This window comes from Bombina bombina, chromosome 9 (genome assembly GCF_027579735.1).
Source record: "Bombina bombina isolate aBomBom1 chromosome 9, aBomBom1.pri, whole genome shotgun sequence".
Classification (NCBI taxonomy): Eukaryota; Metazoa; Chordata; class Amphibia; order Anura; family Bombinatoridae; genus Bombina; species Bombina bombina.
Genome location: NC_069507.1, coordinates 238,550,953 through 238,565,336, shown reverse-complemented (window position 1 = coordinate 238,565,336; position 14,384 = coordinate 238,550,953). Strand labels below are relative to the sequence as shown.

At 32.8% G+C, this 14,384-nt stretch overlaps 1 protein-coding gene across 32 annotated transcripts in view; it reads left to right on the top strand.

Moving 5' to 3' along the window:
• The window catches only part of TCF7L2 (transcription factor 7 like 2), a 338,204-nt gene that overhangs the window by 274,850 nt on the left and 48,970 nt on the right, over positions 1 to 14,384 (top strand). For 16 of the 32 annotated variants that reach the window (XM_053692729.1, XM_053692728.1, XM_053692725.1 and 13 more), the window contains 2 exons: positions 7,156 to 7,258; positions 10,668 to 10,754. In XM_053692729.1, the coding sequence (XP_053548704.1) occupies positions 7,156 to 7,258; positions 10,668 to 10,754 (190 nt within the window). Of the gene's footprint in view, positions 1 to 284; positions 324 to 7,155; positions 7,259 to 10,667; positions 10,755 to 14,384 lie in introns of all 32 variants that reach the window. The other 16 variants (XM_053692717.1, XM_053692708.1, XM_053692719.1 and 13 more) reach the window with 3 other exon arrangements.

Here is a 14,384-nt window from a genome sequence, read left to right as displayed (position 1 = left end):
TGTTTAAAAAACATTATTTGTAGACCTAATGTTCCCCTTGACATCTGTTTTTACCAGTAAAGGGAAATGGTGTCCGGTTTTCGGATTTGTTGCTGTCAGCAGTACAAAGTCACACACTTCCTGTCCTGTTAGTTTAACTTTAAATTTAAACAGATTTTACTTAAAGGGGCATGAAACCCAAAAAGTTTCTTTCATGATTCAGTTAGAGCATACAATTGTAAATAACTTTCAAATTTACTTCTATTTTCAATTTTTCTTCATTCTCTTCATATCCTTTCTTGAAGAAGCAGCAATGCACTACTGGGAGCTTGCTGAACACATCGGTAAGCCAATAACAAGATGCATATTTGTGTAGCCACCAATCAGCACCTTGCTCCCAGCTCCTGAGCCTACAAGGTATGCTTTTCAACAAAGGATACCAAGAGAACAAAGCAATGTGGATAAAATAAGTATGTTGGAAAGTTGTTTAAAATTGGATACTTTGTCTGAATCATGAAAGAAAGAAAATTGGGTTTTATATCCCTTTACCTTTTTCATGCAAAAGAAAACATATGTGTAAAAGTGCAAAAGCGAAATGCTCTAATGTGTTTCATAATTTTATTATTGCATTATTTCTTGTATTTACTATGTGTTTAACCTCCGCAAAAGGGTTAAACACAACTTAAAAGCAGCAATGCACTAGTAGGAGCTAGCAGAACACATCTGGTGAGCCAATGACAAGAGACATATGTGTGTAGCCACCAACCACCGGCTAGCTCCCATCTTAGAATTACTGTTACTTTGGTTATTTTGAATGTTACATTGTACTTAGGAAACACAAAACTGAAGTTGCAAAATGAAGATTTGGAAGTTGATTCTTGTAGATTTGCATTATGGGAATCAACAAACAATAAATGAAGTTCACTAGTTTGAAAAGAATAACATGGGGAACGTGATATTTGTTTGAAGCAACAAACGGCTGAATGTTCATTGGGTAAATGACATTTCTTTAGATAGAATGAATGTGGGCAGCCATCTTCCCCATCTGTAAAGCATTTATAGCTTGAGATATATTGTTATCATAGGATACTGTGCACAGTATAATGTATATCCGGGTTATACACAAGGCAGCAGCACAACCAATCACAAGTCTTGTTTAATAAAACATATTGCAATGAAAATACAACATGACTATTAATTGTGCACATGGAGCCCCCATATGCCCCGATAACTTAAAGGGACAGTCAAGTCAAAATTAAACTTTCATGATTCAGATAGGGAATGCAATTTTAAACAACTTTCCAATTTACTTTTATCATCTAATTTGCTTTGTTTTCTTGGTATTCTTTGTTGAAGGCTAAACCTAGGTAGGCTTATATGCTAATTTGTAAGCCCTTGAATGCCGCCTCTTATCTCAGTGCATTTTGGCAGTTTTTTACAGCTAGATACCACTAGTTCATGTGCCCCATATAGATAGCATTGTGCTCACTCCCGTGGAGTTACCTAGGAGTCAGCGCTGATTGGCTAAAATTTAAGTCTGTCACAAGCACTGAAATAAGGGGGCAGTCTTCAGAGGCTTAGATACAAGGTAATCACAGAGGCAAAAAGTATATTAATATAACTGTGTTGGTTATGCAAAACTGGGAATGGGTAATAAAGGGATTATCTATATTTTTAAACAATTAACAATCTGGAGTAGACTGTCCCTTTAAGGATCAGATTAGAAGTGAAATGTTGCCCTTTTGTTCAGTAGTGCAGCTATTGCATCTGGGTTTATATTGTACATACAGAGAATGTGAAAAGGCAGAATTTAAACACAATGAGAATATATGTAGTTGCCTGAAAAAATATTAATTAAAAAGTGGGACATGAAACCCAAATGTTTCTTTCATGATTCAGATATTACACACAAGTTTAAAGGGACATGAAACCCAATTTTTTTCTTTCATGATTTAGAAAGAGCATGCAATTTTAAACAACTTTCTAATTTACTTCTGTTATCTAATTTGCTTCATTCTCTTGATATACTTTGCTGAAAAGCATATCTAGATAGGCTCTGTAGCTGCTAATTGGTTGCTGCACATAGATGCCTCGTGTGATTGGCTCACCCATGTGCATTGATATTTATTCAACAATGGATATCTAAAGAATGAAGAAAATTAGATAATAGAAGTAAATTGGAATGTTGTTTAAAATTGTATTATCTACTTAAATCATGAAAGAAAAGTTTTGGGTTGAGTGTCCCTTTAAATAACTTTCCAATTTACTTTTATTAGCAAATGTTCTTGTTATTCTTTGTTGTAAGCTCAGGAGTGTGCATGTGTCTCGAGCACTGTATCACAGCAGTCTAGCAAGAGCACTAGATGGCAACACTATTTTCTGTCAAGTAATTCTTAAGGCACGTGCACACCCCCTACCTAGGTATCTCTTCAACAAAGAAAGACATGAAAATAAAGCAAATTTGACAATACAAGTAAATTGGAAACTTTAAAAAAAAAAAAAATTATTCTCTATCTGGATCATGAAAGAAAAACAATTGTGTTTCATGTCCCTTTAAATGTAAACTGAAATAATATAGTAATACCTGCTCCTACTAATGCTCAAGAACAAACCACTGCAACCTGACACGAAGAAGCTGTGCTAGCCAGAAGGAAACATAAAATACTACTAATAATATTAATAAACTGTAATTTTACACCATCTTTTAGGTTAAACAAATGACTGTGCCTTTAAAAGATTGTCTATTCATTCAGTGCATTTCATTTACCTATTCTACCTGTATTCACCTTCATTAGTTATTTATGCCATTGCCAGTAATCTCTCCCTCCCCTGCTTTACATCTCTTCTCCACGGAGGCACCCTGGAGTAGTTTTTCTTTTATTCATGTCACCTATTGTCCTGGAGCAGGGTCTGCTGATGAAGAGACTCGGTGACACACCTTGCAGGGCTGTGCGTCCTTTGCACTGTGAAGGAATGAAACGATCTGTCATTTAATGAAATAGAAATATGTTCATAAAAGGCATAATGTATATGAAGTGTGTGCGTATTTAGCTTTTCCATCACATGTACATGACAAAAGCGCAGCCTAATACTATAATCAGTAGATTGAGATAAAGGTCTCAGTTGCGCTAGATTCACTAACGATCTCTTCTTTCAAATAAGCTCGGAAGGTTGTTAAAACATCTTTGAAGGAAATACAATCTAAGCTCTAATAGTTCCTTAGAACATATATATATATATATATACACACATATTAACGCATAAATATATATGTTTATAAGCATATAGATATATACATAAATATATATGTTTATAAGCATATAGATATATACATAAATATATATGTTTATAAGCATATAGATATATACATAAATATATATGTTTATAAGCATATAGATATATACATAAATATATATGTTTATAAGCATATAGATATATACATAAATATATATGTTTATAAGCATATAGATATATACATAAATATATATCTTTATAAGCATACAGATATATACATAAATATATATGTTTATAAGCATACAGATATATACATAAATATATATGTTTATAAGCATATAGATATATACATAAATATATATGTTTATAAGCATATAGATATATACATAAATATATATGTTTATAAGCATATAGATATATACATAAATATATATGTTTATAAGCATACATATATATACATAAATATATATGTTTATAAGCATATAGATATATACATAAATATATATGTTTATAAGCATATAGATATATACATAAATATATATGTTTATAAGCATACAGATATATACATAAATATATATGTTTATAAGCATACAGATATATACATAAATATATATGTTTATAAGCATATAGATATATACATAAATATATATGTTTATAAGCATATAGATATATACATAAATATATATGTTTATAAGCATATAGATATATACATAAATATATATGTTTATAAGCATATAGATATATACATAAATATATATGTTTATAAGCATACAGATATATACATAAATATATATGTTTATAAGCATATAGATATATACATAAATATATATGTTTATAAGCATACATATATATACATAAATATATATGTTTATAAGCATATAGATATATACATAAATATATATGTTTATAAGCATATAGATATATACATAAATATATATCTTTATAAGCATACAGATATATACATAAATATATATGTTTATAAGCATATAGATATATACATAAATATATATGTTTATAAGCATACAGATATATACATAAATATATATGTTTATAAGCATACAGATATATACATAAATATATATGTTTATAAACATACAGATATATACATAAATATATATGTTTATAAGCATACAGATATATACATAAATATATATGTTTATAAGCATACAGATATATACATAAATATATATGTTTATAAGCATACAGATATATACATAAATATATATGTTTATAAGCATACAGATATATACATAAATATATATGTTTATAAGCATACAGATATATACATAAATATATATGTTTATAAGCATACAGATATATACATAAATATATATGTTTATAAGCATACAGATATATACATAAATATATATGTTTATAAGCATATAGATATATACATAAATATATATGTTTATAAGCATACAGATATATACATAAATATATATGTTTATAAGCATATAGATATATACATAAATATATATGTTTATAAGCTTACAGATATATACATAAATATATATGTTTATAAGCATACAGATATATATGCACAGGGAACACACAGTTCCCAAATACCACAATGTATAGGCACTTTTCAGTTCCGTTTTCTTTTTTAACACCCCACTCCCACCAACTTTAGCCCCCAAAAACTGCTAAGTGCAGGTTGTTTTTTTTGTTTTGTTTTTTAAATGCTGCATTTAAAAAAAAAGAAAATACTAACACTTAAGTTTTGGACATTTATAAAATTAACCAGAGATCTTGTAATGGCTGGCTATTGATCGCTGCACTTTTAATCTAGCCCTTAGTGTTCTTTAAAGGGACACTAAACCCAAATTTGTTCTTTTGTGATTCAGTTAGAGCATGCAATTTTCTAATTTACTCCTATTATCATTTTTTCTTTGTTCTCTTGCTATCTTTATTTGAAAAAGCAGAACTGTAAGCTTAAGAGCCGGCCCATTTTTGGTTCCGAACCTGGATAGAGCTTGCTGATTGGTGGCTAAGTGTAGCAAACCAATCAACAAGTGCTACCCAGGTCCTGAACCAAAAATGGTCCGGCTCCTAAGCTTACATTACTGATTTTTCAAATAAAGATAGCAAGAGAATAAAGAAAAAAATGATAAAAGGAGTAAATTAGAAAGTTGCTTAAAATTGCTGCTCTATCTGAATCATTTGGGTTTTGTATCCCTTTTAACTATTGACTTTGATTTATATATATTTTTTTATTTGTGCCACAACATTCACCTATCCTTACTATGCTATACACACCAGATGATGCGCTATATAGCAGGATCCCTGGCCATAAAGAACACTTCTCAAATGTTCCTGTGTAGTGTATGCAACGTGATTGGCTGGAATTTGCATACTTTTTTTAACTGACTTTGCACCAACATTAAACAGTGGACAGTCAGTTAGAAGTCATTTCCATCAGCTGTAGCAGATAACATTTACACACAAATAACGCAAGTCAGCAGGTGCAGTATCTATGACTTGAAATACACAGCTTTTGCTGTATAGTTGTCTAAATTTAACAACTTGACGTGAAAGGGTCGATTTATTAATGCCGCGGATCCTGCATCATAGCCCCATCGTTTCAAGTCCGCCTGAAATGGAAGTTAAAAAGCAGCTGCTCCTTAACTTCTCTGCCACCATTTAGGTGATGGACTGAAATCAACCCGATCCGATACGATCGGGATGATTGACAGCCCCTGCTAGCGGTCAATTGGCCGCCAGTGAGTAGGGGGCGGCATTGCACAACCATTTCACTAGAAATGCTTGTGCAATGTTAAATGCCAACAGCGTATTTTAGCAAGCGAATCATGTCCGCTTGACCATTAATAAATCTACCCCAAAGTCCCTACGTTGGTTATTTCTTGATAGACTACTTGCTATAATACTAATAACCTTTACCTTTAAAGGGACACTGAACCCAATTTTTTTCTTTCATGATTCAGATAGAGCAGGCAATTTTAAGCAACTTTCTAATTTACTCCTATTATCACTTTTTCTTCGTTATCTTGCTATCTTTATTTGAAAAAGAAGACATCTAAGCTTTTTTTCTTGGTTCACAACTCTGGACAGCACTTTTTTTATTGGTGGATGAATTTATCCACCAACCAGCAAGGACAACCCAGGTTGTTCACCAAAAATGGTCCGGCATCTAAACTTACATTCTTGCATTTCAAATAAAGATACCAAGAGAATAAAGAAAATTTGATAATAGGAGTAAATTAGAAAGTTGCTTAAAATGTCATGCTGTATCTGAATCACGAAAGAAAAAATTTGGGTTCAGTGTCCCTTTAATCTACTTTGGCTATGCATGATGGTTGTAAAGAATGATTTAAATTTGCAGAATAGCCGACTTCCATATTGCTCCCACTCTGTACAAACCCGACAGACTTACATTGAATCACCGTTTCCACTACAGGTCCATAAGACTGAATATTCAGGATACACGATGATTGTACTAGAGTGTAAATAGGTGATATTTTCCATCTAGCAGAATTAAAGGGACATTAAACTCAATAAGGTCTATTATGCACATGACATTGCACTGTTTAGAAATTAAAATAGGTTTCGGTACAAAAATGAAAGCGTCTTACACTGACATTTAGAAGTAATAATAAGCACAAGACATCCCTAGTGACAGATTTCTCACTGGCTGCGAACTAACTCTTGGTGAACAGAGACAGTATATTTTGTTAATCCCAGGAAAATTGATATTCTTTTCAAATCTATTTTTTAGACGCAAAAAAAAACAAAACTCCTTTTAAAAAATATTCAAATAGACAAACAAATGTTAGCCAGATATTCAAATTTCCTTTCAAACTATTTTTTTCAAACAATCATTTTTTTAAGAAATTTAGCAGAACATTCACTGATTGCTAATACTTTGATAGACAACTTCTAAATGATGTATATGTAATAAGTCGTTTTGTTTCTCTCTTTCTTTAGGAATTCCACGTCCCCCGCACCCGCCGGACATATCTCCTTATTACCCTTTATCGCCGGGCACAGTAGGACAGATCCCCCATCCTCTCGGATGGTTAGTACCACAGTAAGCAGTTCCATTATTTTTTTCCTCCTTTATATCCCTTATGTAATGTAGTACATTTTTAAAGGGACATGAAACCCACATTTGTTCTTTAAGGATTCAGATAAAGGATGAGATTTAAAACAACTATCTAGTTTACTTCTACTATCAATTTTTCTTTCTTCTCTGTCTGGATCTTTTTGTTGAATAGCAGGGATGTAAGCTCAGGAGCGTGCATGTGGCTGGAGTACTAGGTGGTAGCAGTTTTGCAAGAGCACTAGATGCAAGCACTATTTCCTGCCATGTAGTGCTCCAGACACCAACCTATTAACGCTTCATCATAGAATAGAATCATTTACTTAAAGGGACACTGAACCCAAATGTGTCCTTTCGTGATTCAGATAGAGCACCAATTTTAAGCAACTTTCTAATTTACTCCTATTATTAATTTCTCTTTGTTCTCTTGCTATCTTTATTTGAAAAAGAAGGCATCTAAGCTTTTTTTAGTTCAGAACCCTGGACAGCACTTTTTTTTTTAGTGAATGAATTTATCCACCAATCAGCAAGGACAACCCAGGTTGTTCACTAAAAATGGGCCGGCATCTAAACTTACATCCTTGCATTTCAAATAAAGATACCAAGAGAATGAAGAACATTTGATAATAGGAGTAAATTTGAAAGTTACTTAAAATTTTGTGCTCTATCTGAATCACGAAAGAAAAAAATTGGGTTCAGTGTCCCTTTAATCGATACAAATACAATCAGCAGTGTAAAAAGCTAACCATCACATATATACACAAAGAGTGACTAAAGGGTGAGAAATATTCCAAGCTGGGGGGGGGGGGAATATTAAAAAAAACTCTCAACCTTGGCATAAGATAAAAAGATAGACGATTAAAAAAAAATGCGGCCAGGGTGAGATGAATCAGATTCAGCCTTGAAAAGTAAATATCCTTAAGAGAAATAAGTTGACAATGATTTCTTTTCACAATTCGGTGTAGTTTCTCCTTTTATAATAATGTAGCAGATTTATACCAGGTTACAACAGAGGACGATAAAACTCATTCAGTGATGGCTGAATAAAAACAAGTTAACAGTCTTTGAGTCAGGCCAAATTTTTAAGTTGCCTTAAGAAGTCTAAACATTGTTGAGACTTTTTAATTATAGTAAAAATATTACCATGGGAACTAAGCAAATTTGATAATAGAAGTAAATTGGAAACTTTTTAAAATTGTATTCTCTGTCTGAATCACAAAAGAAGATCTTTGGGTTTCATATCACTTGATGCTGTCGTTGGTTGGCAACTTAATATTTTACTTCATTGCAAAGCTACAGCAGTTGTAATGTGCTCAGAGTTAGACGTATAAGACAGGTTACACATAGACATATGAATATACAATACACAGACATATGAACATACAATAGACATATGAACATACAATAGACAGACATATGAACATACAATAGGCATATTAACATACAATAGACATATGAACATACAATAAACAGACATGAACATACAATCGACATATGAACATACAATCGACATATGAACATACAATCGACATATGAAAATACAATAGACATATGAACATACAATAGATAGACATATGAACATACAATAGACAGACATGAACATACAATCAACATATGAACATACAATCGACATATGAACATATAATAGACATATGAACATACAATAGACAGACATATGAACATACAATAGACATATGAACATACAATAGACAGACATATGAACATACAATAGACATATGAACATACAATAGACAGACATATGAACATACAATAGACAGACATATGAACATACAATAGACAGACATATGAACATATAATAGACAGACATATGAACATATAATAGACATATGAACATACAATAGACAGACATATGAACATACAATAGACATATAAACATACAATAGACATATGAACATACAATAGACATATGAACATACAATAGACAGACATATGAACATACAATAGACATATAAACATACAATAGACATATGAACATACAATAGACATATGAACATACAATAGACAGACATATGAACATACAATAGACATATGAACATAAAATAGACATATGAACATACAATAGACAGACATATGAACATACAATAGACATATGAACATACAATAGACATATGAACATTTAGGGTCCGACGATCAAACACTTGCCCTTATGGAGAGATAAGTAGGGGGTCTCTCTATTACATCCAGAACCTGGCATAGCAAGATAAAAAGTTCTAAAGATAAAAAAAAAGCTTTCTAATTTACTTCTATTATCAAACTTCTTGGTTTCATTTGATAAAACTTAGTATGCTGTCATGAAAAAACAGTACTGGAAGCAAAAGGTATGAGATGTTATATATCTCATTTGCATATCTTACCCAGAGTTCTTTGGTGCATTGGTAACAATGTATACAGAATACATCTGGAGAAAATCAAGCGTGAATTCTTGCCTAGGTGTGCTAATTGGCTACATAATATTTTTCTGTGGCTCTTTTATGAAATGGAGAATTTTAATCTTACATTTTTATCTCCACCATAACTAAAGTTGCATGCTGTTTCTGCATCATGAAAAAATAATTTTAGACTTCCATGTCCCTTTAATCATCTGCATATCCTCTCTCAGTGGAAAAAGGAATGTATTTAAAAGTAAAATACTCCAGTGCAATAGAACATTTTATGTTCCTACATTTTCTTCTTTAAAACAAAGAAGAAGAAGAAAACATCTTTAGTAACAGCTGATTTATTTAACAAAACCAAAACTGGCTGCACATTTTTCTTCTAATTTTCCTTTTTGCATTTGAGACCATCAATCTATTGCCTACAAACAGTGAGACTTTCCTGGTGTCCCTCAGTGCAAGTCACTGTAATTATTAATTATTCTAATGAGCTGTAGCTGTCTATTGGTTCCTCTCAATACAATTTGGGGACTTTCCCCCGGTAAATCTTGTCAACTCTCATTAATCTGACAAAAGGCTACAAATTAAGCTCTGTTAATTTAATGTTTTCTCACCGAGATCTAAATAGCGGAAGAGACCCAAAGCGCAGCTGAACTCCTTTGATTCACTGTACTTTATTTTGGTATAAATTTACATTCATTATTGTTTTCTTTGCATGTGTAGCCCTCAATTAGTGTGATGGCTCCATTAAAAGAGTTGAGACTTGGTGTATAATTATCACAACAAAACACCTAGTTCCAGCGCCGGGAGAGGGCCTATATTGACATAAGCCGAGGTTATAAAATTTAATTAGCCGTCCGTATCAGATTTATGGCATTCAAATTGTTCCTAGTTTATTTCCTTTGATCTCTACGCTACAATCCCCAAGATTTTTATCCTTCTCAAATGAAAATGTGTGGATCTAATTTTTACCTTTTTTTTCCATTTTCTCCCTCCGTTTTTAGGCAAGGTCAGCCAGTATATCCAATCACAACAGGGGGTTTCCGACACCCTTATCCTACAGCTCTTACTGTTAATGCTTCCATGTCAAGGTGAGTTGATGCTTGAATTTTTTATGTACAATAAATAAATAAGTAAAAATGGTGTTTAACCCCTTGTTTGCCAAAGAGGACAGCAATGTTATTGCAGCGCTCATTGGCATTCAAAGTGTTTAAAGGGATATGCAACCCAAAATTCATGATTTAGATAGAGCAGGGGATTTTAAACAACTTTCTAATTTACTCCTATTATTAAAAAAAAATTCATTCTCTTTGTAGCTTTATTTAAAATGCAGGAATATAAGCTACATTTAGCCACCAATCAGCAAGTACTACCCAAGTGCTGAACCAAAAATGGTCCGGCTCTTAAGCTTAAATTCCTGCTTTTTAAAATAAAGATACCAAGAGAACGAAGAAAAATTGATAATAGGAGTAAATCAGAAAGTTGCTTAAAATTGCCTGCTCTGTCTGATTCATGAAAGAACAAATTTGGGTTTCATATCCCTTTAAAAAATTTTTTTTGTTAATACTGAAATCCAAAAACAAAGGCAAAATACTTAGTTGTTTAAAAAAACTGCTGTCATTAATATTTAATAATGGTTTGATTTGCTGTTTGTTTCAAATTAAAAATATTTGAATGTGCTTATAGTTGGTTATATAATAAACTATGGCTGTAGTATATAGCAGTACATTTTTGATCTATCACTTAAAGGGATATTCTGATACTTACTATGTTAAATACATAGGAAACTGCCAGATGAGCCAATCAGGATCAGCAATCTCACACAGCTACCAATAACTGGTGGTGAGCTGCTCAGGAGCTTATGTGTTTACCTTCTTTGTATGTGGGAAACATGTAGTTATTTAGGGTCAATAGAACATGTCATTTTTTAATCAGAATGTCCCTTTAAGGGGTAGTACTATTTGTAAGGTCACAAATACTTCTGTCTATCTGTCTCTAAATGCTGTCAGTCCAGTATATTTATTGATTCGTTTTTAAATAGTCATTAGCCCATAGCTGTGATCACAATTTTTCAATGGCAAATGGATAGAAGTGCATTAAAAAGACAGTCTACTTGAAAATGTTTATTGTTTAAAAAGAAAGATAATCCCTTTATTACCCATTACCCAGTTTTGCATAACCAACACTGTTATAGAAATACACTTTTTACCTCTGTGATTACCTTGCATCTAAGCCTCTGCAGACTGCCCCTTATCTCAGTGCTTTTGACAGACTTGCAGTTTAACCAATTAGTGCTGACTCAAAAATAAGTCCATGGGAGTAAGCACAATGTTATCTATATGGCACACGTGAACTAGCATTGTCTAACTGAGAAACTATCAAAATCCACTGAGATAAGAGGTAGCCTTCAACGGCTTAGAAATCATTTTATGAGCATACCTAAGTTTAGCTTTCAACAAAGAATACCAAGAGAACAAAACTTTTGATGATAACATTGTATTGGAAAGTTGTTTAAAATTGCATATCCTATGTGAGTTTAATTCTGTTTAGACTGTCCCTTTAAGGGCAGCTGGCGACCCCTAGAACCACCATTAGATCTGTGTGAAATTAAATTTAAAGAAGATTAATGTGTGTAAGCTTTCTTCTATTCACTTGCTTGCCTATGTATATAAATATGTACATGTGTGTGTATAAATATGTGTGTTTGTACATCCCTGTGTGCATTCCTGTGTGTATAAATATGCGTGTGTGTGTGCGCATGTGTGTGTGTATGCCTGTGTTCATGTATATAAATATGTGTATGTGCATGACTGTGTTCATGCGTGTGTGTATAAATATGTGTGTGTATGCTTGTGTATAAATATGCATGTGTGTGCACATGCGTGTAAGTATAAATATGTGTGTGTATAAATATCTGGGGGTGTGTGTGTGTGTGTATAAATATGTGTGTGTATGCTTGTGTATAAGTATGGATGTGTGTATAAATATGTGTTTGTGCGCATGCGTGTGAGTATAAATATATGTGAGTGTGTGTATAAATATATGTGTGTCCATGCATGTGTGTATAAATATGTGTGTGTATACTTGTGTATAAATATGCGTGTGTGTGCGCATGCGTGTATATATAAATATGCATGTGTGCGCATATATGTGAGTGTGTGTATAAATATCTCTGTGTGTGCATGCATGTGTGTATATGCTTGTGTAGAAGTATGAGTGTGTATAAATATGCATGTGTGTGTGTGTGCGCATGCGTGAGTTTAAATATCTGTGTGTGTGCATGTGTGTGTATAAATATCTTTGTGTATAAATATGTGTGTGTGCGCGCATGCATGTGTATAAATATGCATGTGTGTGCACATGTGTGTGTGTATAAATATCTGTTTGTGTGTATGCTTGTGTATAAATATGCATGTGTGCGCATGCGTGTGTGTATTAATATCTGTGTGTGTGTGTGTGTGTGTGTATGCTTATGTATAAATATGCATGTGTATAAATATACGTGTGTGCACATGTGTGTGTGTGTATAAATATGCGTGTGTGCACGTGTGTGTGTATAAATATCTGTGTGTATGCTTGTGTATAAATATGTGTGTGTGTGTGCATGCGTGTGTATAAATATGCGTGTGTGTGTGTGCATGTGTGTGTATAAATATCTGTTTGTGTGTATGCTTGTGTATAAATATGCATGTGTGCGCATGCGTGTGTGTATTAATATCTGTGTGTGTGTGTGTATGCTTATGTATAAATATGCGTGTGTATAAATATACGTGTGTGCACATGTGTGTGTGTGTGTATAAATATGCGTGTGTGCACGTGTGTGTGTATAAATATCTGTGTGTATGCTTGTGTATAAATATGTGTGCATGCGTGTGTATAAATATGCATGTGTGTGTGTGCATGTGTGTGTATAAATATCTGATTGTGTGTATGCTTGTGTATAAATATGCGTGTGTGCGCATGCGTGTGTGTATTAATATCTGTGTGTGTGTGTGTATGCTTGTGTATAAATATGCGTGTGTGCGCATGCGTGTGTATAAATATACGTGTGTGCACATGTGTGTGTGTATAAATATGCGTGTGTGGCATGGTTGGCTCTTCCAAATAAGGCAAATGGGGGTGGAGTTTGTCTATTATAAAAAAAACTGCAGTAAAAAGGATGTTAATTTGTTTCAAAAGCGATTAGACATGGCTGACGTCATGCAATAGTAACATAACAGAGATGTAATTACAAGGTGTTAACTGTCCCTTTAAAGTTTAAAGGGACAGTTTACCATAGAATTGTTATTGTTTTCTGCGTGCCAATATATAATGGTATAAATGCTAATTTAAATAAGAGAATACAGCCCTTTTAATGTATAAATGAATCTAGATTGTGATTCAGATTGGGGTGCAGGGCTTTGTTCATTGGTATCTGGTTCTTATTAGTCGTAGTATAACCAACCCACTGGGTACACTTGGGCATTAACCTATAGTGGGGGCCCTGTAGTGTAATACCAGGATATTTGAACTGACTCAGACTAGGTTCAGCATGTTGGTTTCTGAACTCTTACCAAAGCCATAAATATATATCATGACTCCAAAAGGCAATATAGCCCTCAAAGCTTGACAGGTTACCAGGGCTTGTACAGTTTAATTTTTGGCTCTTAACTTTATCCGACTATTCTATATTTATTTGTATACAAACACGCTTGTTTGGCTACTACAATGCACAGTCTTCT